Source organism: Heteronotia binoei, chromosome 6, assembly GCF_032191835.1.
Source record: "Heteronotia binoei isolate CCM8104 ecotype False Entrance Well chromosome 6, APGP_CSIRO_Hbin_v1, whole genome shotgun sequence".
NCBI classification, from domain to species: Eukaryota; Metazoa; Chordata; class Lepidosauria; order Squamata; family Gekkonidae; genus Heteronotia; species Heteronotia binoei.
In genome coordinates this window covers 49,068,355-49,092,657 of record NC_083228.1, presented here as the reverse complement: position 1 = coordinate 49,092,657, position 24,303 = coordinate 49,068,355, and the positions used below count along the sequence as shown (strand labels likewise).

The window sequence follows — 24,303 nt, the reverse complement described above, 5'->3', positions numbered from 1 at the left end:
GAAAGAAAGAAAGAAATATCAAAATCTCATTTTTTTGCAGCCAGGCTTAGAGTCTGGTAGACTCTGTGAGCTAGGCAACAGGAAATTAGTGGGTCAAAGCACTGTCTTCTCTGAAATTCCCAGTTGGTGGTGATGGTTTTGTTCATTGACACAAGATATGGGCCCAGTTTATTGGTTTGTATAGTACTTATTAGTTTGTATCAGCTGGGTGGGCACCCTTGTTAGAGACAATTTGGCTGCCTCCCCTGGCCCCTCCAGGAGATGCAAAGATGTTTCAGCTCATTTCATTATTTCACTCCTCTCACCCTTATGAATGCTGAAGGTTTTTAAAAGGGGGATATCATTCTCTTGAGTGTTGATGTTGATTCTGCCAGATGCATACATGATCTGGCTAAAGCTGCTTTAAATCAGCAGTGGGCTAGCAATCATGTGGCCAACACCATTTTGGTTTCTTTGAAATAGCCAGAGAGGATTTTTGAAACTAAGCAATCAACAGTTCAGTCCTATGCAATGTTACTGTAGAGCAGGGGCGGCCAAACTGAGGCTCAGGAGCCACATGTGGTTCTTTTACACATATTGTGTGGCTCTCAAAGCCCTCACCATCCTGTCGGCTGGCTTGGAAAAGGCATTTCTCTCTTTAAATCACTTCTTCAAGCCAAGCCAGCTGATGGCTTGGAGAATGCATTTAAAGTTAAAGTTACTTTCTTTCCATCTCCTGCCTCCCCCATTTATTTTTTCCCTCCCTCCCTCATCTTGTAGTTGGTAAATAACGAAGCCCCACACATTGCTTGGTTTGAAGCGAGGTATTTTACTTTGACGTCAACGTAGAACTTGTCAGCATAAGCTCAAAATGACTAAGTTAAAATCATCAGCCTTCTGACCATTTTTATTCATCCCCAAAACAAGCAGACAAGCCCCATCTTATCTAATTCAATGCTCCACCTCCTGTTTTCCTTCCAGTAATTTCTTGTAGATTTCCCCTGCTCTGTCCCTCTGTGTTATCAGCAAGAAGCTCCTTCTCTGCAGGGCCCCGGTTATCTTGGATTCACTCCCATAGCCTGTCTGGTTTTAACAGTTTAGCAGAAGCTCCTCTGAGGGGCCTCTTAACAGTCACTCTAAATGTTGCATCAGACATTATTATTATCATTGAGATATTCATTAATTATTCAGGGGTCCCTCTTCAATATAATCTTCATGTCTTGCAGCTCTCAAAAATCTGGCATTTATTCTGTGTGGCTGTTACATTAAGCAAGTTTGACCACCCTTGTTGCAGAGCCTTTGAATCCCTGCTTTGCTAAGGAAACTTGCTTATATGACTTAGGCTGAAAGTATATGACTGTCCCAACCTACCTCACACAGTTGTTGTGAGGATAAAATGGTGACGAGGAAAATGATATAAGCTGATTTGCATTATTTTAGTATTATTATTGTCTGAAAAACAAAGAGCTGAATGGAAATATGTGGATAGACATTAAAGCAGGCTGACACTGTGTGAGACCTGGGCTAGCCAACTTCCTCAACTTGCATTGCTACAGGAGTGGACTAATGATGCTAGCTGAGAAAATTACTTTATGATCTTAGTGTTTTTCCACAGTGGCAGCTTGCTTTAACTTCTGTATAGATGTTCTAGAACTATGCAATGCTTGTCTCAAATAGCTGGGTGGCTTCTAAAAGAGAATGATCATCTGAGAGCACACTTCATGTATCCATGAATGTTTATATCACAATAAATCTGTTAGTTGTTAAGGTGCCTGAAACTGGGTGGTGTTGTTTTTTGTTGCAACAGATGTAGCATGGCTAGCTCTTTGGAACTGATTTAAATGTAAATTACAGCCTCTGTAGTCCTAAATTGTTATTTGAGCAGAAACGTGATTGTATATATGGCAGAGAGGTGCATGCTGCAGATCCCATGGCAATTGTTTTTGATTATTGTCAGAGATAATGCAGTTTCTGTACACGGTTATAGGTGGAGTGCAGTGCTGTAGTCACAAGAGGAACTGATTTTTCTGTTCTTTTCTGATGAGGATGTACCATTTTTCCATCTTATTGTTTCATTTGCTTACAATTATAAAAAACAATTTACTGACCTTTCCCAAGCATTATATTATATTTCTGTCAGTTTCAGTTTTTCAGTCTGTAGTCTACAGTTGGGTTTCATGATAACACTTAAGAAATCAGTGTACCAGTGAACATTTTCCCAGATTTTCCACCCTTTCTGTTATAGTTCTATTGGAAAACAAGATATAATTATATCCAATTGTGTTTAATTACTGCAGCTGCATCTTTTTGCTGCCATTTGATGGGAATTATTGCAATCCTTCTCTGCTTGATGGATTGCCATATCATGCTGCTTTAGGGCAGGTTTACATAGCAATGTGTATTGTAGACCCAACAGTTTTCAAGCCCTCACAATTATAGGAATTACTACTGATTAATGTTAAATCCATACTACTCAGCAAAATGTGCAAAAGCTTGTGCATGTCTGTCAGAATCAATGTTTTTTTTTAAAAAAATGGCAGACCTCACCTGGCCAATCATATTGTAGTTCTGTATGATGTACCATTTCATACATTGCTTTTCATCTGAGTATAATCGGAGAAGGCTGAGTGACCAAGGAGGGGGGAAAAATTATTGTGTGGTCTTTAGAAAAGATATTGTGAAATAATATAGTATCTGTGAATATATCTGTGAAACATTAAGTGCAGTTCCATGATCCTGTTTTGCAGTTGTTTCTTAATTTCAAAATATAGGCACTTACATAGCAGTTTAAAGAAAAGACCAGCACCTGGCTTCTTGCACCCTTTTCTTCCTTGCTGTTTCTCTGATTAAGAGTTGCTGCCATCCTAAGCTTTTTTAAAAAATCCCCATGGAAAAAGGTATATTTACCTTTATGTTTTTTCACAGTGAGGTGAAAACAGCTTGTGGGCACCTAATGTGTCTGTTTTGTTTGCTTGTTCTTGAGAGAGAAAGCTATATTTTTCTCTGCTTTCTCCCCTTTTTGGACTGTAATGAATGGTCTTCTGTGAGAGCATTTTATAATTTGCATCAGGATACTATAATGAAATTCTGTACTGCATTCTTACCCACTTTCAGCTATGCTGTCCAGAAGTAGGGGAGTGGAAGGGCGCTAAAGAAGGGCCATGTGGAAGGGCCTTGCATTGTCATTTGCCAATTTAGAGCACTGTTTAATCACTGTATATTATTCTATTCAGCTTTGTTAGAAATATTCTGGTTTTATCTTCAAATGTAACTTATCTTAATTTTTGCTGCTTGCTTTTTAAGTTGGTGTGCTGCTGAAATTTCTCCATATTTCAGAAGTGCGGTAGGAAAAGCAGGCTATTAGCACTAGTTTTCACTCAAGTCAAATAGTCTAGTACAGACATAGCACCCTCTGCTGTGCAGTTGTATATAGACAGCTAACATTATCTAAGTGGATGGAAAATATTTTACCATCTTGCCTGAGTAAATGTGTCCTTTTTTCTTAAAAAATAATAAAAAAATTATTTGAGATTATTATTGTTGTAGGAGTACTGCTATGTAACTTGTAACTGACTGATCTGTTCTTTCTTACCAAACAAATCTGCTATTTTAGCAGGCAACAACCTTTTTCTTAGTGATAAAATTCACTGTTATATGGGTTCAAATTGGTCCTATCTCTTAGTGTAATAAAATTAATCAACTTTGCATTGGTTGGCATAGAATGTAACAAAAAACAGCTTTTGAAATTTGTAGTTTATGAAAATTAATAGACTCAGTTTATAGCCAGTGAAAGCTGTTATTTGCCTCACTGAAGAAATTTATGTGTAGCCTTTTGTATATTCATCCAAGGGAGTCCGAGTTATATACCTCCCTGCATTCTCATAACAGTCTTGAGAAAGAGTGACTGGCCCAAGATCACCCAGCAAGCTCTGTGGCTAAGCTGGGAAAGTGAAGGCCTAAAAATGAGGGCTGCGTACTGACCTGATTTAGTTTAAACATTCACAATTTTTGGAGCCATATCCTAGGGAAATTCATGCCTTCCATCTCAGTTTTAACAGTTGCTGTTTTTTTCATGGTGTCTTTCAAACTACTGTAGATTTCTGAAGCCATTTTATAGTCATTTTTGTGGTGTATTTTGTAACTGGCTTATATTTTGTATATTGCTTCGGGTTCTAGTTTTAGTACAAAATGTTGCCTGAGATATAGGGTTGCCAAGTCCAATTCAAGAAATATCTGGGGACTTTGGGGGTGGAGCCAGGAGACATTGGGGGTGGAGCCAGGAGCAAGGTTGTGACAAGCCAATTGAACACCAAGGGAGTTCTGGCCATCACATTTCAAGGAACTAAACACCTTTTAAATGCCTTCCTTCCATAGGAAATAATGAAGGATAAGGGCACCTTCTTTTGGGGCTCATAGAATTGGACCCCCTGGTCCAATCTTTTTGAAACTTGGGAGGTATTTTGGGAAGAGGCACTAGATGCTATACTGAAAATTTGGTGCCTCTATCTCAAAAAACAGCTCCTCCAGAGCCCCTGATACCCATGGATCAATTCCCCATCATTCCCTATGGGAATCGTTCATGGAGGTGCATGATGACTATGGGGCGGGGCTTCCCCCGCTGGCCATCTGGCTGGGGGAGGGGGGAAGCCTGTAAAACCGGGGGATCCCTCTCTGGGACCTGGGGATTGGGAAGCCTACTGAGATATGAATAACGACTTGAATTAGCCTGTAAGATCTAAGAAGCCAGTGATACAATAGTGAAACAGTGATATAACTGTTTCATTTAGACTGTCTTACTCTTTCATTGGCAGTTTTTTTGTTTATACTCTGCCTTTCTCAATGAGACACATGAGACAGCTAATAAGTAGTGTAATAGAACTAGGATTATAGAAGTCAGAAACAGCATAAAGTATTGGACACAAGGAAGATATTGGTATTACATAAGCAGAAAGCAATGCAGGGCAATACATTCAGCAAAAAAAGATAAAATATATACGGTACTCTACGCAGTGAGTACGATCCACAATCCCATTCCTTTTTAAAAAGTGGCAAAATCTACATGGAAATTTATGGTTATATTTTAAAAAGAGAAAATACTCAATTTATCTTGAGGATTGCAGACTTCTGGAGATAAATTAGAGTTATGATAAAGTATGCAGACTATATAATAAATTTCTATATTGGAAATTTTGTAATGGTATTTTATGCCATCTGTTAATCATTTCAAGAATTTCTTGATAACAATGTGTGCAAACAGCACTCTTGTGACTACATTGATGATTTTTTTTCTCTATTATGCACTGCTGTCAGCAGTAACTTTGCTACTTGCTGCCCATGCTGCATGAACATGTACAAAGCTGCCTTATGCGTGGTCAAACCACTGATCCAGTGTTGTGACTGGCAGTGACCCTGAAGTACAAAAAAGTCTTACCCAGTCTGAGCTAGCATTCTCATAGCAATCTTTTAACTGCAGTGTCAAGGATTGTATCTGTGGCTTTCTGGATGCATCATAATTATTTACTTATAAATTAAAAAGAGTACTCCAGGCATAAGGGATATAAAACAGCCTAATACAATACTGGTATCAGATGACTAACTATTAATTAACATAGCCATATAATGTTTCAAGTTCTGGCAAACAAATGAATAAACTCGTGCCTGGACAAGTTCTCTCAGGCCCCCTGACTCCTCTTTCACTCTCTGTATTGATAGTGCCATCCTAAGGTAAGTTACAATTGAAGTCAATAGGCTTAGAAGGATGTAATGTTGCTTAGGATGGCACTGTGAATCATAGCATCTCCCAAGCCTGAAAAGATCTGTCTATGCCAGCATAACTGTCTAAATGCAAAAGCTAGGAGTGCAGTGCTTTGTAATAATATGTCTAAAAGAAGACCAGCTGGGAATCAAATAATTTTTGGATTGTACTTTATCCTGTAATTAGTATGGTTGTTGGTGACTGAAGCTGCCTGATGCTAAAAACAAAGACCCCTCCATTTTTATAGAGGATGTTTGTATGTAGTATTTTAGGAAAGTGTAATGATGTAATTGCTATTATTAAACTGCAGATAATTGTTGTTAAGTTGCTTTGTTGCTGAGTACCACATTTTGATAAAATGGAGAAAATAGCTGTGTACTTTTAAGTTTCTTTTTGACAAAAGATGAAAACTGGTGCCTTCCTGAATTTCCCACCTGTGTACACTAATTATGGATTGCATTAAAAAGACAATAAAAGTCAAGCCAACTTAACACACAGGAATTTCATTTAGAAGTATACCAATATTGCATGTCTCTAGGGTTGCCTGGTCACTCCTGGCAACCAGCAGGAAATGAGGGAGTATTTACCAAGAGTAGCAGAGAGGCCCAAACTAACTCATCAGCAACGTGACAATATAACTTCCAGCATGTATCAGAAGTGACATCGTAACATTGCAACATTATGTCAACCAATGCTTTTTTTTATAGCTGGAACATCTTTGCATACTAGGCCACACACCCCTGATGTAGCCAATCCTCCTGGAGCTCACAGTAGGCCCTGTACTAAGAGCCCTTCAAGCTCTTGGAGGATTGGCTACATCAGGAGTGTAATATGCAAAGGAGTTCCTGCTACAAAAAAAAGACCCTGGTGGCAACTCTGGTATTTGGGCAAGAGCTGCTTCTACCATAGTCTTTGCCCAAATACCAGAGTGTTGTTTCAACATTACCAACGTGATGATGTCACTTCTGGTACATACCAGAAATAATATCACTGCTTTGCTGACAACTTATTCTGGGCCTCCCTCCTGCTTGTGGTAAGTCCCACTGCTGGCCAGAAAATTGATAAGTGAGGGGCAGGCCTGGCATTGGGGGATTTCCTACCTCCAGTAGGGGGGCTGTCAGCCCTACGTGTCACTCTCCCCTTTCCCCACAGTGAGCTCACATAAAAAAAAAATAAGAGGGGTTGGGCATTCTTCCCTCACGTCTATACCTGGAAAAGTTTTAGAACAGATCATCAGTCAGTCCTGGAACATTTAGAAAGAATGGATGTGATTACTAAGAGCCAGCATGGGTTTCTCAAGAACCTGTCATGTCAGACTTCAGGTAAGTCTCTTTTTTTTTGAGAAAGTGACTACCTTGCTGGATCAGGGCAATGCTGTAGACATCGTTTATCTTGATTTCAGTAAGACTTTTGATAAGGTTCCACATGCTATCCTTGTTGACAAGTTGGTAAAATGTGGTTTGGATCCTGTTACCATTAGGTGGATCTGTAACTGGTTGACAGATCACACCCAAAGAGTTCTTGTGAATGGTTCCTCATCCTCTTGGAGAGGAGTGACAAGTGGAGGGCCTCAAGGATCTGTCCTGGGACCTGTTTTGTTCAACATCTTTATAAATGATTTGGATGAAGGAATAAAGAGAATGCTTATTAAATTGGCCGATGATACTAAATTGGGGGGGGGGGGGTTGCAAATATAGTAGAAGACAGAAGCAGGATACAGGATGACTTTGACAGACTGGAAAACTGGGCTAAAACTAATAAAATGAATTTTAACAGGGATAAATGTAAAGTTATGCATTTAGGTTGGAAAAATCCAATGTATGGTTATAAGATGGGGAGACTTGTCTTAGCAGTAGTGATCTAGGGGTCTTAGTGGATAATTCGCTGGACATGGGTCAACAGTGTGATGTGGAGGCTAACAAGGCAAATGCAATTTTGGGCTGTATCAGTAGAAGTATAGTGTCCGGATCACGTGATGTGATGGTATCGCTTTACTCTGCTCTGGTAAGACCTCACCTGGAGTGCTGTGTTCAGTTTTGGACACCACATTTTAAGAAGGATATAGACAAGCTGGAACTGGTCCAGAGGAGGGCGATGAAGATGGTGAGAGGTCTGGAGACCGAGTTCTATGAGGAAAGGTTGAAGGAGCTGGGGATGTTTAGCCTGGAGAGGAGGTGGCTGAGAGGTGATATGATCACCATCTTCAAGTACTTGAAGGGCTGTCATATAGAGGATGGTGTGGAATTGTTTTCTGTGGCCCCAGAAGGTAGGACTAGAACCAGTGGGTTGAAATTAAATCAAAAGAGTTTCCGGCTCAACATTAGGAAGAACTTCCTGACCATTAGAGCAGTTTCTCAGTGGAACAGGCTTTCTTGGGAAGTGGTGGGCTCTCCTTCCTTGGAGGTTTTTAAACAGAGGCTAGATGGCCATCTGACAGCAATGAAGATCCTATGAATTTAGGGGGAGGTGTTTGTGAGTTTCCTGCATTGTGCAGGGGGTTGAATTAGATGACCCTAGAGGTCCCTTCCAACTCTATTATTCTATGATTCTTGCTGGCTGCCCAGCTTCGTGGCCATGGTGTGACAGGTAGCTGGAGGTGAAACAATCTTGCACGCCCCATTAACTGTCTTCCTACCACCCCAAATATTTGAATATTCACCTTGTGGAAGAGCAACTGAGAACAATCAGCATTTCCATGTCAATTGAAAGCTCTTTTTCTCTGCCTTCCCTCCCTCTCCAGTCACTAGGAAGAGGGGAGTGGATGGAGATGGAAGAGGTAGGCAATTGAGTAGGTGGGGCCTGTGGGGCTCCCCCTACTACAAAACTGAGGGTGATGAGAAGAGCTCCTCTCCTGCTCAAATTTTCTTTGAACCTGTTTTCCCTGTTCCCAAATCAGGGTAGGGCTGTTGCTACCCCTATAACAGTCAACGCCCTTCCCACCTTTCCCTCCTACAGTTTTAACTGTCCTTATAAATTGTTGTAAGAAAAAAGGGGGTACAGGGTTGCCATCTCCAACTTGGGACATTCCTGGAGATTTGGGGCTGGAGCTTGCAAAGGACAGAGTTCTGGGAGGGGAAAGAACTGCAATGAGCCAAAACTCTAGCTAAGGGCTAACAGTTTGTATGCCAGAGCACGCTAGTGCAGTTACAGGAATACTGGATACAACCCCCACTTCAGTCTGCCTTCTGAGAAACCCATATGGGATGGGTTCCACTGGTGTGTGAGCCACAATGTGGTTCCCTCACCACCTGTGGGTTAGAGCCAGGCAACAGCCCCTGAGCTGGGCATATTGCTGGACAGCCTCATCCCAAAGAACCGTTATGTGGAACCCCTGACCAAGATAGGCAGGCATACAGCTTTAGCCTACCCTCAAAATTGGATCCAGCCTGATGCCCATTCTACTTATGAAAAGCTGTGACAGCAGCATACAGTACACAAAGAACTCCACTGTTGCAAAATGCTGACGTTAGGAGGGTTGGCAAGGAAGCCAGTGAAAACTGAGATGCCCTCTCTCTAGTGGTGGCCACTTAAATCTTCTGGGGGTGGTTTCCAATGAAGGTTTGGGCTTCCAGGTCCTCTCAGAGGCCCCTCCCCTCTCAACTGGCCAGTTGCTGATTACCCCCCCCCCTCCCCGTTTGGAGCCAGGGTCCAATCACCCTTGTCCTCCCGGTGCTGCTAGGGAACTGAGGAAATATATTCTCCTCACTCTCATGCATTCTGTACACTCAACATGTTTCCCCATATTATGAGATCATGTGAGTCTTTTCCATTTTTCACAGTGACCAATAACACATCAGATAATCTTCTAGCGCTCAGCAGTGTGGAAAACAGGGCTTTGCAGCTGCTTGTCAGTTTCAGAAAAAGTCTAGTCAGTTTCAACAATGGGTTTTTCCTTTCTATTCCCTTTCATTCAAGGAACTAATGCTGAAATGCATGCACAAAACTGGAATGACAAGGATTTGAATGGAAGGTGTTTGCTGGATGCTACTACACAGCTGCGATAGGGCAATTGCATAGTTTTTAATTTAAAAATTTAGTCACCACAACCCACGCATCACAAGTGACTTTCCACCCCAATTTAGAAAAGTGCATTTTTTAAATTGTAGCTGCAGAATAAATACACCTGAGGAAAAAGAGTGGCAGATAAGGTGGGTACAGAATCCAAATTAAGCTTAAAGGCTTACTGCTTAGAAAATCTGCAATAAACTGTGCATGAATAATAGGCCTTAATTCAGAAGTAAATTATGTTCCAGAGACTATGGGTCTTCACACTGCAAGGATTTCATGCTTAAATGTTTCTCTGTGGGATAAATGCACATAGAAAACATAAGGTGATGGGAAAAGACGACGAGACATCTGCACATTGCAAAGCTATCATCAGAGGGCCTAGGTTTTGGTTGTTGTGTTTGCATACTGTGATTATTATTGTATGTATTAAAACAAGGGCTGTGTTTTTCTTTAGTAAGTGTGACCCATAAATAATGGCTCATAATTAATCAGATATTTACAACCAAGTAATATTCTTTTTGTGTAACACATGCAGCAAAACTTGTATAGTTCCCACATGCATGTCTTCTGTTGCAATTTTTGTAAAATATCAGAAAGAATTCTGATCTCTTAAGTTTCCTCTTAGTATACATATAAGATACTCCTTTCAAAGTCACTTTCATTAGCCAGCTTTGGTAAAATTGTGAAACTGACAAGTATCAGGTAAGAATGAGTTCAGACTTTGGACTCAGCAAAGTAGTAATATTAAATCAGACCTTTTTTAAAAAGGCTTTTATAGTGTCCATTGTGGTTAAGAGGTTGTTATAAGCAATTTTTGAAGGCTGGGTCTTATATTCCTGTTTTTGCTTTACAGGTCCATGATGGAATATTCCTGTTCAATTTTACTCGCATCTATTAGTCTTCGATACATTGAAGCATTACATTACAATGGAACTACATCATCTAATGGTACAACAACAAGTAAGGAAACAGTGAATTATTTGGGGTAGATTATGAATATTTTGAATTCTGCTGCTTAAGTGTTTTTGATGGCAGTATTCAAAAAAATCTGAAGAAATACTGAATCAATCTGCAGATCTGTGCTTATGGATCCTTGTATGTGGTACACTGTGTCTACGGTATATATGTGAGTAATTGGCCATCTGTAGGTTTTTTCTTATTGCAAACTTCTCTGAATATTGCTTTACCCCTCACAAGTTTTACCTACAGCTTTACTGCTCTTTGGATCCAGACTGGATGTCAGTTTCCTCTAATACAATGAACAGTCAACTGTCATAATTATAGCAGGTCACCTTTTGTTACTTCTTTTGTATCCAGTGTGATTTCAATTAAGTAATAAAGTGAAACGCAAATTTTGATGGGTCTTACCTTCAGGATTTGACATCACTGCAGTTTAGCCAATTATAATGAGAAGGGTAAAAGCTGAAGAGATAACAGATAATCTGTGTTCCCTTTTTTATTTTTGAAGATATTTTGGACAAATTTGACAAAACTACTGAATTTTAGGAACTGTGTGCTATTAAGATGCTATCCATTCAAATTCAGCCACCAAAATAAAAACCCACCCTAAAATATTCCATCTTGTGGTGGACAGTCTCAAAATAATATAGCTACAGAGTCACTGCTAAGTAGCTTGATTTGCAAGTGAAACAAATGAATTCTTGATGACATCTTATTTCTGATCCTACTAAATGAACCTTCAGAGGGTGAGGTCCTCAAAAGCTCCTTCATGGAATGTATAGCTATGTGTTGTACATCCCTGACATATAGAATATGAGCAGCTTTACTGGAAAACCAGAAATAATTGAATCTGAAGTGAGTTAAAGCAATAACATTACCATTAGCTACATAATTCTGCAATGGACTAGCCTATAATCAGGGCTTTTTTTGTAGAAAAAGCCAAGCAGGAATTCATTTGTATATTATGCCACACCCTTTAACACCAACGGAAGTTACGTCATCCATTCAGTAGGTTACTTTCTGCATTTTGACACAGAACAATACAGTGCCATCAGCTGCATTTCATGGATGTGTGTTCTCATTTCTGGAAAAGAAATGCCCTCATTTTGACCCAGGTTTATTAGCAATAGAATAATTAACAGGCATTCTCGCATTCTGACATGTTACTGTTTTATGGTTTCCCATGCTAATGCAACCCAGATCAAAGGTTTTCTGAATTTGTTAATTTTACTATTCTGCTATTGTTTTTAACTTTGTACTACTTGGCATTCCAAACCCCACCAGCTATATGTGGCTCTGCTTACTTTACCTCATTCCTCGTCTGAAGAAGTGTCCGTGCACATGAAAGCTTACATTCTGAATAAAACTAAATTGGTCTTAAAGGTGCAATTGACTCCTATTTTGTTCTACTACTTCAGACCAACACGGCTGCCTACTTGGATCTTTCATACAGTGCAATGAGAGACCTTGTTTTGCCACATCCCACCTCCCCCCCCCCCCAAAAAAAAACATGTCCGGAGAGAGAGGGAGAGAGCCATGTGCAGTGGAGTGGGCAGCAACAGGCCCAGCTTCTTCTGGTGTACTTGTGGGTGGCTCCATGTCTCTTGCTCTCATTGCAAGCCTGTTGGAGGCTGGAGGCAGCAGAGAGCATGGAGTATGCGTAGTGCCTTCCCTCTGCCACAGACCTCTTTTTGAGCTGGAGCCCTGGCCAAGCCAGCTGGAACTGTAGTACTTTTGTAAGCTATCTGAAATGTAAGTCTAATTACGGGGTATGTGTGTCTTGTTTTTTAACTACTTTAATGGTATTTTGAAATAGAATTTCATTAAGAAGCGTTCCAGTAAATATAAATATTATCTGTGGAATTATGTACAAGGTTTAAGAATTTTTGAAATTCTGGCAGGGGCGGATTGCCTGTACTCAGCATTAGTCATTAGCTGTTTGGTAACACTAAATGCTAGAAGGGCAAGGATCAGACTGCTTTTATTGCTGCTGCAAACCCTTGATGGCTTTTAAAGCTTTTAATTTAACTGAATTTGGTCTAATGCATAAAACAGTAATAGCTGACTTAATACTTTCCTTTTTATGAGATGATATGTGTCTGAATTAAGTTTCCTTTCCTTCCTTTATCTTGGTCAGGGATGCACAACATAGAGGCAGAGGTCACATACCTCTCTACCTTTTACTGCCATCTGTGATAAAGGATCAGGAACAAAGAGCTATAAATAAAGAGCATGAATTCATTCATTTCAAAGCCCAGTAACAGGGAAGTAACAGGGAAGACCAGTTATTAAATACCATGTACTGCCAGCTTTTTCTGCAAACTTGTAAGAAGAATGGTTTCCCTGAAAAGGATTGAATGAAAAATATTGAATGGTCATAATAAGAGCAGTTCCAGATTGGCCCACAGGTTATGTCTATCTTTTCTTGAATACATCCTTTTGGGTTTTTGGTGGACATGCGTGCTCTATATTGTAGTTAGAAAGTTGAGAAAAATAAACAGCACATGAGACAGTTGGAACAGGTTGTTTCCCAGGATTATCTTGGTTGGTAGACCAGTCCATGTGTCCTCTGTGTGGATTTTTAACAGATGTGTTCTTGGACAGGTATGTAGGAAGGAAGATTCATTCCTGACCTTAATCAGGATTGTTAGCTGCCCTGAGTCCATTTGTGGAGAGGGCAGGATATAAATCAAAAGTAAATAAATAAATAAATCATCCTCAGAGTTTCTTCTTGGGGAAATATACATGTACTGAAGGCTACAATGTACTATTCTCTGGCAGGCCTAATTGTTATTTCAGGTCAGGAAAAGAGCAGGTGGAGAAGAGGCTTAAGACCCTCCTCCCTGCACACCAGTCTGAATTGGGCAACCATGTGACTTGTAATTGAGTCCTAGAACATAATTCAAGTGCCAGTGTGATCCCAAGTTATCATGATAGACAAATGTCTGTCATATAGAGTTAGCAATATATGAATTGGCTATTGAGACAGAGATCAGTATAGGTTCCTTTATAATTTAACTTTTATCAGTAGGTAGTATTAGAGGAGTAGGTGATTGGCTATATGGTGTTGGGGTTCTTACCCTAAGTAGTATTGCTTTTCAGTATCCTAATTTATGCCTACAGGAGGGTAGAGTGGAGAGAAACCAAATTCTATCTGACATGTGACTTTCGCATCTCAAAGACAGATATGCAGTATCTTGAATTCCATATTGACAAATGATATTTGCGGATTTACCGCATCGATCCTTTACTTCAATCTTGTTTTCTCCTAAGTGCCTGTTTTGTTTGAATGCCTGCAATTATTAGATGTCATGCTATTTTCAATCAAAGACCTCCTGTTCAGCCACAACGCCTAGCTGATGTATAGTTTGGACAAAAACTGTGCAATACCCAATGGAGTTGAGAATGTAAATTCTTCCATAATGGCTGAAAATAAACAGTAGCTGTTCGTGTTGTATTTAGCAGAACACATGTGAATGATATTTATGACATAACTGTTTTCATGTTTTCTTTTCCACTATAATAGAAAATAGCAAGCACTATAATAATAACATGTTGAGAAACAATATCTCCAATGTATAATAGTGTCACAGCATCAGGCATCCTGATGTTGGGACACCAATATGCACTATTATTGCTGCTCAGGCATGCTTTACAGCTTAAAGGCTTTGCTCCATGTTTACATCTCTCTCCCCCTTTGCACTTGTTACTGAGGATCTTAACTGAGGGTCACAGAAATCAGGCTGATCATATTAAAAATGAAAAGAATTTTAATAAGAAAATAAAATGGACCTGGCACATTCGTCTTCTACAATAGAAAACAACCACACTGTGCCAAAAAAGTCAATTAACAATCATTATCGTCAAAATATATTTCTGTATTATTTTAGAAAGAAGTATCAACAATTCTAGTACAAAATCAATAATGTTTTTAGTAAGTATTACTTAAACAAAGTATTTATACATAGTAATCAAGTTTGACCCATATTTACATATGAATCGGTGATGAAGAACTGAGAGGTTGCTGCATTCCATTTGAATGCTCTTTTGTAACAGGAAATCTGAATAGTTTATATTTGGATTTTTATGATACCAATGTTCCCTCTAAACTGCAAAGTCTTGTGAGCAAAAATTCTACTTTGTGAGTTATTGGCATTAAAGCTGTGAGCTACTGGCATTAAAGTTGTGAGCTACTGCATAAATTAGTATCCACTCTGGTCACTTTCTTGTATTATATCTGTCTTCTAAGCATCATGAGGTATCAGAGTAGTGAATGGAAGCTTATTTATTTATTTATATCAGCCTCTTCAGCTTACTGGCTCATGCAGACCCAACTGGGAGCCAGTCTGGAAACTCTGGAAATCATGGTTATCCTGATTTCACAGCAGCCGTGCTGATTATGCTGACAGCCATGCTGATAATGCTGATTATTTCTCCATATATCTAAACATGTATGTGAGCAGAGGAAAGATCAGTCTCAACAATTATCTGAGGCTTGAAGTCATGGTGAACTAGCCCAAACAAGAGAATATTTTTCCCAGCTGGGAAATATGTTTCCAATGTTTGGTTTTAGCAGCAAGGATACCTGTGCTGAAGGGCATGTGAGAAAGAAATGTAATAGTTTTGCCATCTTAAGTTCCGATGTATATTAATTAAGTTGTGGCCCATAGTTGTTTCAGCTGTCGTGTCTTCGTTCTGTGGGTGTGGGAGCAATAGCAGGCAGTTCTGTCTGTCTGTCTATCAATCATCTTTCAATTGTCTTATCTATCCATCCATCTATCCAGTATTTTTGTATTGTGTGTGTACATGTGTCCGCACCTGGAAGTCATGGTAGCCTCTGGTGAATGACCCCTACTGGGGGCCTGGAGGATATTTAGAGAGGTGGTTAAATAAAGCCTGCCCCTGTCCTCCTGACAGCTGATATTTCAGGGAGGTCTCCCATCCTTGCCAGAGTCAACCTTGCTTAGCTTCTGAGGTCTGATGAGATCAGGCTTGCCTGGGCTATCTAAGTCAAGACCAGTGTTCCCTCTAAGCTGAGTTAGTGTGAGCTAGCTCACAATTTTTTAGTCTCCAGCTCACACATTTTTGTCTCAGCTCAGGAAAAATAGCCCTAGAGCAAACTAATTCATGCAGTAGCTCACAACTTTAATGCTAGTAGCTCACAACTTTAATGCCAGTAGCTGACAAAGTAGAATTTTTGCTCACATGACTCCACAGTTTAGAGGGAACATTGGTCAAGACTCAGTATATTTTTTGTGATAAAATAATATATGTGCCCCAACACACATGCAAGTACATTATAGAGGTTTTTAAGTTACCAGCCTGAAAAGTGGGAAAAGAGAATAATAATAATTTATTGTGTGGCAGTGTGTGTAACATAGCCAGGAGATCCTAAGATTGTCTGGCAGCCAGAATTCTAGCTTTTTAAATGTTATGTACCACTATGTCACTCTGAGCTCCTTGGTTAATCTGATCCATATCCAGTTTGAATTAAGTGCTAAAAAGCCTTTCTTTCCTTCCTCTACTTTCTCTGAAAACCTGTTTAATGATATATAAAATGTGTTGTTTTCCTGAGTCTGACACTTTCATCAGTCCTTTTGTTGAAGCAGCTGGAAAGTTGCAGATGGTGAATAAATAGATGGGCAGCCATTTATAGATGCTTAATTTAGATTTATTCATTGTGATTGGCTATCAGCTCTTTCTCATTAGCTAAAAAATGCTAGCCAATATCAATATCAGATTTCAGTTACCTGGACTGTTTGAAATTGTCAAATGCTGTTAGTAAAATTGGGCTATCTCTTATTTTGTTGGGGGAACTTGCCAGAGACAGGCTTGCAAGATTGAGGTAACTAGTGAGAGTCTCCACCAAAGTTTATTGGGATTTTTCTCTAGAGAACCCTCAAAACTAACCAGACTGTTACTTAACCAAGAGAAGTTGTTTTATTGAAAGAGGTAATACTAAAATATTGCAAATATACCCAGAACAAATGCACACTGGAAACAAACACACAAGCTTATCAGAAAATACAGGGATGAGAAAGATTATAGCTGGGGCTTGGGGGAATTGTAGCTACCTATCCAGAAGAGGCCTCAGGTCCAAGCAGAAGAGCAAGATGGCCAGCATCTTGGTGTAGGAATGTCACACGACTCAGGATTGATGTTCATCGCACCAGGCTGTCCAGGCTGTCTGTCAGTGGCTGCGTTGCTTTATTTATATACATTATTCTTTATACAATCATTTATTAACAACGTGCAGAATGAGGCGACCGATGTTTACCTTAGCTTGTTACCCCAAATGTGTATTCCAGGAAGGAGGTGAAAAGGGCAGCACATTCCAAGGCCCTCAGCATTCTTGCTTAGGGCAAAGTACAGGAAGGCTTAAGTCTGCCTTCTAAGTCTATAGATGAAGTCAGGACAAGGTTGGCCAGGCCATTGCCCTTCCTTCATCTTGGATATGCAGTTTTAGATCCAGGAAGACACACACACTCAGCTCTGGGTGCTGTTTTTATAGAGAAAAATGTATCCTGGAAAAGGGTGTCATGATTGCCCCTCAGAACAATGCACTGATGGAATTAGCTGGGAGTGAAACACTGTGCTGGGAAATGCTGAATGGGATTCCCAGGAAAAGACAAAGATTTTGTATTTGCATCTATGTGTGGAGATGGGTTTCTGAGTGTAAACAGGAACTGCTAATGTGTCTTGATGCAATTTTACCAAGAAGGTAAGCATGCTAATGCTTGCTGATGATTCTAGACTGATGGAGAGAAAAAGCTTACCCAGTTGTGTGAATAGCCCATCTATTTAGGTGATTGGATCAGGAAGAGAGGAATCTGGTGGAATCAGTGATACCACCCTCCCTACTCTCTGCCCTTCTAAGAGTTGGTGGTGGAGGGCTAGCTTCCCTATTATGGATTAACATTCTGCCTATCTATTTGAAGGTTGTGTTATCAAAGGTTATTTCTTGTTAATATTTTGGTTTCCCTTGCTCTTTATATAAAAGTGTGCTGGTTACCTAAAAAGAATGGGGTTTTAAAAGGTGTTTTTAGGAAAGCAAAAGATCTAATCTCTTGAAGCTAATTCAAAAGCTAGGATACACCTTTCTTTTTGTTATATGCCCTAATTCACATCCATTGCTCTGAAGAATTTAGTGCTTACACATCCAATGTGGCGTATGCAAGCACTGAATTCTAAAAATACCCAAGCTAATGATGCTGCTTTCTGTAGATTTATTGGAGAAGTCATTTTTTAAAATCTATATCAAGTTGCAATTTGGGGTTCCTATTTTTCCACTCGTTTCACTTTTTCCAGTGTGTACTTAAATTTGGAAGAGAATGTCATCTAATAATTCACTGAGAGACAGTTCTGGCATTTTGTAAAGTCTAAACAATTTACAAACACTGGCAGAATCTCCTGCTCCTAATTGTGACTATACTTAAATCAAACTCTTTCAGCCTTTTTTACTGATGGGGACTGCATCAATATTGCAACAGCTTTAACCACTGTAGTCTGCGAACATCACAAGTTTATCAAGTCAGCAGCTTCTATTTTTGGCCTGAGTTTGAGAAGTTAAAATATCTCTTGAAAATAACTTAGCAAATCAGTCTGTGAAGCTTAGTATATGCTTTGTGCTTGGATTTCACAATTAATTGTGGAATCATTTGATTATAATATTTTATGCAACATCACTTAGGTTGCATTTGAGGTGCGTCAATCTCTGGTACTCTGGTTGTAGCTTTGTAATAGTGCATAAGCCTCAACTCGGTTACATGACTACATTATAAGACTGGAAATATATGTCCTTTTGTTTTCTGAGCTGTGGTGATAAACACACATCTGTATAAACAATAAAGTAGGAGGGGGGTTAAATGAAAATTGCAGAACCAATTGCAACCATAGAGGCTGCTTTTGTGACTATTGCAAAGCTGCCATAATTTGTGGGAGCTTGAAGAACAACTATCTGTTGATGTAGCACCATGTATTTGGGACATCATAAATACTATAATACCTATGGGATACATAGCTAAATAAAAGGATAGTTGTAATTAAATTCAAAAATTACTGTATCTTACAGTAAAATGAATGGGTCATATACAGCCAGCCTTCTTTTCTGAAAAGTAAAGAGAGGAACCCCCCCAAAAGGCTATGCCTGGGAATTAGGAGATCTGTATGGACAAAATCCATGTAGGATAGGGTCTAAAGAAAGAAGGATAATTGGTAAGATTGAGGGAATAAACTGATGGCTCTTGTGCCTTGGGTTGCCAACTTTCAGGTGGGGCCTGGGGATCTGGTTTTATTGAGCCATCCTCTCATGTTGGGTGCTTTACAAAGTCCTATTTGTTGCATTCTAGGAGAGTATCCTGAGTTCATAGAGAGCCCTACATTGTCTGTGGTGGAACGGTTTGTACTTTTGTGATTGCCTCAAATAGGGTTGCCAACTGGTTGGAAACTTCCTGGCAATTGGGGGAGTGGAGCCTGGGGAAAGTGGGGTAATAATGCCAAAGAGTTGATCTCCAAAGTAAGCATTTTCGATGGAATTGCTCTCTATAATCTGGAGCTCAGTTGTAAGAATCTGGAAGGTATTATACAAATTTATTTGTTTCATTAGCTCTGGTATACTGTAATCAGGACTCTTTTGGTTGTGATTGCCCGAAGCTTCTTACATCTAGGCCCTAATTTACAGTCAGTGTTGGCAGAACAATAACCCAATAACTCTCATACATGCATACTCTCACGTGGAGGTTCCTTTTGGGACTATAGTCTATACAGAATAAAAAGTAGCATCCACTGACTAATATGATAGCTGGAGTCAGTGTAAACCCTGAACCTAGAATAAAAAATGGATATGTATACATGGGCCAGCATAGTGGTTTCTTCACAGTCATTGTAGTTTTCTGTACAAATGGATAAGTGGTCATTAGTATTACATGGCCTGGCCTCTGACATCTGTTTTTTCCTTCTCTTTCACCTACACACTGTCTGCTTTCAGTTCTTTCATTAGAGAACAATTCTGTGCCCCTGGACATAGTTTACCTAAAACTTGTTTCTTTGGTAGCTATTCCTGCCACACATACACACGCACACACACACGCACACACACACACACACACACACACACACACACACACAAATAGAGCTTTGCAAAGGGGTGTGGGTGTAGGGAACTCCATTTGCCAAGACAGTTTTATCTTGAAATCAGGAAGTGGATGGAGCAGGGTCATCCTTAAAGATGTTGTGAGACAGGATATGTATCAACAATAGGGTTTCCAAGTCTTTTTTATATGTGGATGCCCTTTAACTGAACAACAACAATAACCCCCCCCCCCTAGTACAATATTAATCATACTTCTTAATATTCTTCTGTGTGGTTTCCTGTGTCCTGTTGATACACAGTCCAGTGCTGGATTTTGCAGTGTGTCATTGCGTTAGTTTTCTAGTATGTTCAGTCACTGATATCACAAACATATATTTCAATGTTAACTGTAAATTATGTATGGCCATCAGTTAATTCAGAAACCCAGGTTATGTATTTAAAACTATTGTTTATTTATGTACAAAATTGTATGCACCATCTCTCCAGACGGCTGCCTTTCTATCCACGCATACACCAAAAGACGAAAAAGGCATGTAGTTCAGCCTGTTAGTTGCTTGATATAAACTTGTGGTTATAAACCTCTTATCTTCTAACCCCAAATCCTACTTCAGTCAATTCAGGTTACCCCCATAATCTATTCTTTTCTTTCCATCCTTCGATCCCACTTCCACAAATCCTAATATTAGTGGATAACTAAATTAAAGACAATATAATATGCTTTTTTTGAGGGATGGCATTTGGCTCCCTAGGGCATGATCTGTAAAGCTTGCAGGGCATCCAGAATTTGGGGGGCATTTGGGATTTTAGATAATCCCATGTGTAATGTAATGTAATGTAATGTAAAATTTTATTTATATCCCGCCCTCCCCCGCCAGAGCAGGCTCAGGGCGGCTTACAACATTTAAAATGAACAATACAATAATAAAACATTAAGAACACATTAAAACCAATCAGTGATTAAAACATTCCTAGACTAACAGTGGCGGTAAGCATTATTAATTTAGCAGTAAACATTGGTACCATCATTAGTTTTGAAGAGGGCGGTCTTGCAGGCCCTGCGGAACTGATCTAAGTTCCACAGGGCCCGCACCTCCTCTGGGAGCTGGTTCCAGAGTTGTGGGGCTGCGGCGGAAAAGGCCCGAGTGCGGGTGCTTTGCAGTTTTACTTCTTTCGGCCCAGGGATATTCAGTTTATTTTTGCCTACTGACCTCAGTGCTCTCTGGGGCTCATATGGGGAGAGACGGTCCCTCAGGTAGGTCGGTCCTTGGCCATATAGGGCTTTAAAGGTTATGACCAGCACTTTGTACCGGATCCGGTATACAATCGGCAGCCAGTGCAGTCCGCGCAGCCCAGGCCGTATATGCCTCCATCTTGGAAGACCAAGTAGTAGCCTGGCTGCTGCATTCTGCACTAGCTGCAGTTCCCGGGTCCGGTATAGAGGCAGCCCCATGTAGAGAGCGTTACAGTAGTCCAGTCTTGAGGTGACCATCGCATGGATCACCATCGCTAGGTCCTGCCGCTCTAGGAAAGGGGCCAACTGCCTCGCCCGCCTCAGATGAAAGAATGCTGACTTGGCAGTGGCTGTTATCTGGGCCTCCATTGATAATGAAGGCTCCAGTAAAACACCCAGGCTCTTCACCCGTTGCGCCGTCTTCAGTGGCGCCCCGTCAAAGGAGAGATATTTCCTTCCCCAGAGTGCCACGACCCACCTGGAGAACCTCTGTCTTCGCTGGATTCAACTTCAGCCCGCTCAGTCTGAGCCATGTTGCAACAGCCTGAAAAGCCCGGTCCAGGTTCCCCGGGGCGGAGGCGGGCCGGCCGTCCATTAGTAGATAGAGCTGGGTGTCATCTGCATATTGATGGCAACCCAGCCCAAATCTCCGGGCAATCTGGGCGAGGGGGCGCATATAGATGTTGAATAACATCGGGGAGAGAACTGCTCCCTGGGGCACCCCACAATCTAGTGTGCGCCTCTGGGATCGCTCACCCCCAATTGCCACCCTCTGTCCCCGACCCATGAGGAAGGAGGAAAGCCATTGTAAGGCCAGCCCCTCTACCCCTATGTCGGCGAGGCGGTGAATCAGCAGCTGATGGTCGACTGTATCAAATGCAGCCGACAGGTCTAATAACATCAGTATTGCCACACCGCCTCGATCCAGTTGCCGCTGGAAGTCATCCACCAAGGCGACCAGGACCGTCTCCGTCCCATGGCCCGGCCGGAAGCCAAAATATGTAGATCCAGCTCTGCCCTTTGCCTCTCTCTGCATAGCACCCCTGGTATCCCTTGAAGGTCTCCCATTCAAATACTTGCCAAGGCTAACTCTGCATACTTTCTAGGATCTGACAAGATTGGGCTTGCTTGTGCTATACAGGTTAGGGTGACATTACTTAGTAAATACCATGTCATATATGTTCAGTCCTTTGTGCTGTTAGTAAAGAGTCTCACTGCCTTTGAGCTATAATGTCCACATATTTGGGCAGGGGGTTTAAAAATTGGAGAGAGAATCTATGGTTTTAAAAATGTGAGGGTAAGTATTTGCTTTTAACTGAAGTACCAGGAAACTGTTTGGATGCCTACTGAAAAATATAAATTGGTAGAGGTTAGAAGGGGAATAAACACACAGATTGTGTGCCACCTTTCTAATTCTGTCTTCATATAATATAAGAAAGTAAACAGTTTTTTTATTGCACCCCAGAAGGCATATAATTTCTGATTTTCAACCCATAAATTAAGTTTATTCTTTAAGAGATTAAAATTATTTCAGATTATATACTTGAATGTTATCTGGTTACCTTTGGCACTGGATGGCATTGGATGGAAAGAGCACTATTACATCATAAGTGTTGGTTGTTAGTACCTTGCTGAGAATTTTTTGAATGTGGATGATTCCCTTTTTAAATTTAAATAAGGGGAGTTATAAAGATACAATGCTTTTTGAGAAGTCAATGCTGAAAAAGTGGGTTCTCTACCTATTCAGTTGAGTGATTTTTAAAAAGGTAAAGGTAGTCCCCTGTGCAAGTTTCTGACTCTGGACTGACGTCGCATCACAACGTTTTCATGACAGACTTTTTACATACTTGGCTTAATGGTCTTCTGGCTCTCTTTTTAATGGTAATGTTATGTATACTTTGAATGCTAGGCTGCAGTCTGCTTTGGGCCCCTGAGCTTGTGAGTTTCTGGCCCAAAGCCTTGGTTTCATGACACTGTTTAATATTTTGCATGATTTTGTTCTGGAAGACCCATAGATATGTTTCTTTTTGTACTTATCTGACATCGTTCTGAGCATTGTTGTGAAAACCATGTAAAAATATCTGGTATGTTATATCTGTATACTACTTTATCTCCTGTATCTCATGGTCCATCCTTTCTCTCGTCTCCCTCCTATGTACCAAGTGGATATTTCTCCCCCCAGCCCCCAACATTATTAGTCATAATATTTTTAAATGGCTAATGTCAACAGTCATTTGTCTTCTGTGTTCATAGATGACCCTCTTATTTTGAATTTTGTGTTTACAACTTCACCATCATTTATTTGGAGAAAAATTAGGACTCAGTCATCATAAAACATGATCTGAGTTGTGATAATTATTTTAAATGGAGAACATAGACATTCAGCAGCCAGATAATCCTTTTATATTGCCGAGCTACCTAGTATACTTCAGGGCCAGGTGATGGTCACATTTGGTCACATATCTCCTCCAGCTAATGCTCTGACTCTCCCTCCCAGTATCTCTATGATAAAAACTATAGAGAAATCAGATACACACACACCTGTTTTCTCCCCCTGCAAACTTAAGTGGTGGCAGGAATGTGTGAATGGCAGCAGGGGATTGCCTGTTGGAAGCAGGCACTTGGTAAGCCTATCAACCACTGATACATGAAAGGCACAGTAAATAGCTGTGTATTAAGGTTTTTTGGGGGGGGTGGGGGGAAGCTGTCAAAAGTTTCACCTTTTAACTTGTTTCATTTCAATAATCCTCTTGAGCATATTAAGATTTGGTGGTACCAGAAAATTCTTACTTTAAGGAAATGTTTAAATTTTCATAAGATAAATTTGATGTGCTTTTGCCTTTGTATGTATTAGCAGCCAGAGTTTAATTTTATTAAGCAATGCATTATATATTGTTATATTACAAGCATTTAAAATGTTTATCTGTAATTCATAGGTCCTCCAGAAGATACTGATCCATCACAGCACCTATTGACTTCAATGCTGATCCTGATTCTGGTGTTTATAATTTTAATTCTTTTAGCTGGCTATTTCTTCAGGTAGGCATTAATCAAGCACTCAGCCTAGAACTAGTTGAGTCTTGTTTTCATGTGATCTAACAAGGAAATGAAAGCATGTATTACAGGCAGTTGTGGTGGCTGTAGACTCACACTTTAGTTAGAGCAGCAAGAGGATGTTGCACAGTTTTCCTCTACACTAAGCAAGTGTTTTACGGTCAGAAGATGTTTAAAAAAAGTTTCTCCAGAGTTTCATGGTGTGTGAAATGTAATCTGTAGTAA

The 24,303-nt window shown here is 40.2% G+C and overlaps 1 protein-coding gene across 4 annotated transcripts in view; it reads left to right on the top strand.

The window, feature by feature from the left end:
* The window catches only part of PTPRE (protein tyrosine phosphatase receptor type E), a 163,373-nt gene that overhangs the window by 106,461 nt on the left and 32,609 nt on the right, over positions 1 to 24,303 (top strand). For 3 of the 4 annotated variants that reach the window (XM_060241421.1, XM_060241420.1, XM_060241418.1), the window contains exons 3-4: positions 10,596 to 10,702; positions 23,961 to 24,063. In XM_060241421.1, the coding sequence (XP_060097404.1) occupies positions 10,600 to 10,702; positions 23,961 to 24,063 (206 nt within the window). In that variant the 5' untranslated portion in view covers positions 10,596 to 10,599. Of the gene's footprint in view, positions 1 to 10,595; positions 10,703 to 23,960; positions 24,064 to 24,196; positions 24,279 to 24,303 lie in introns of those variants that run through there. The other variant, XM_060241422.1, reaches the window with a different exon arrangement.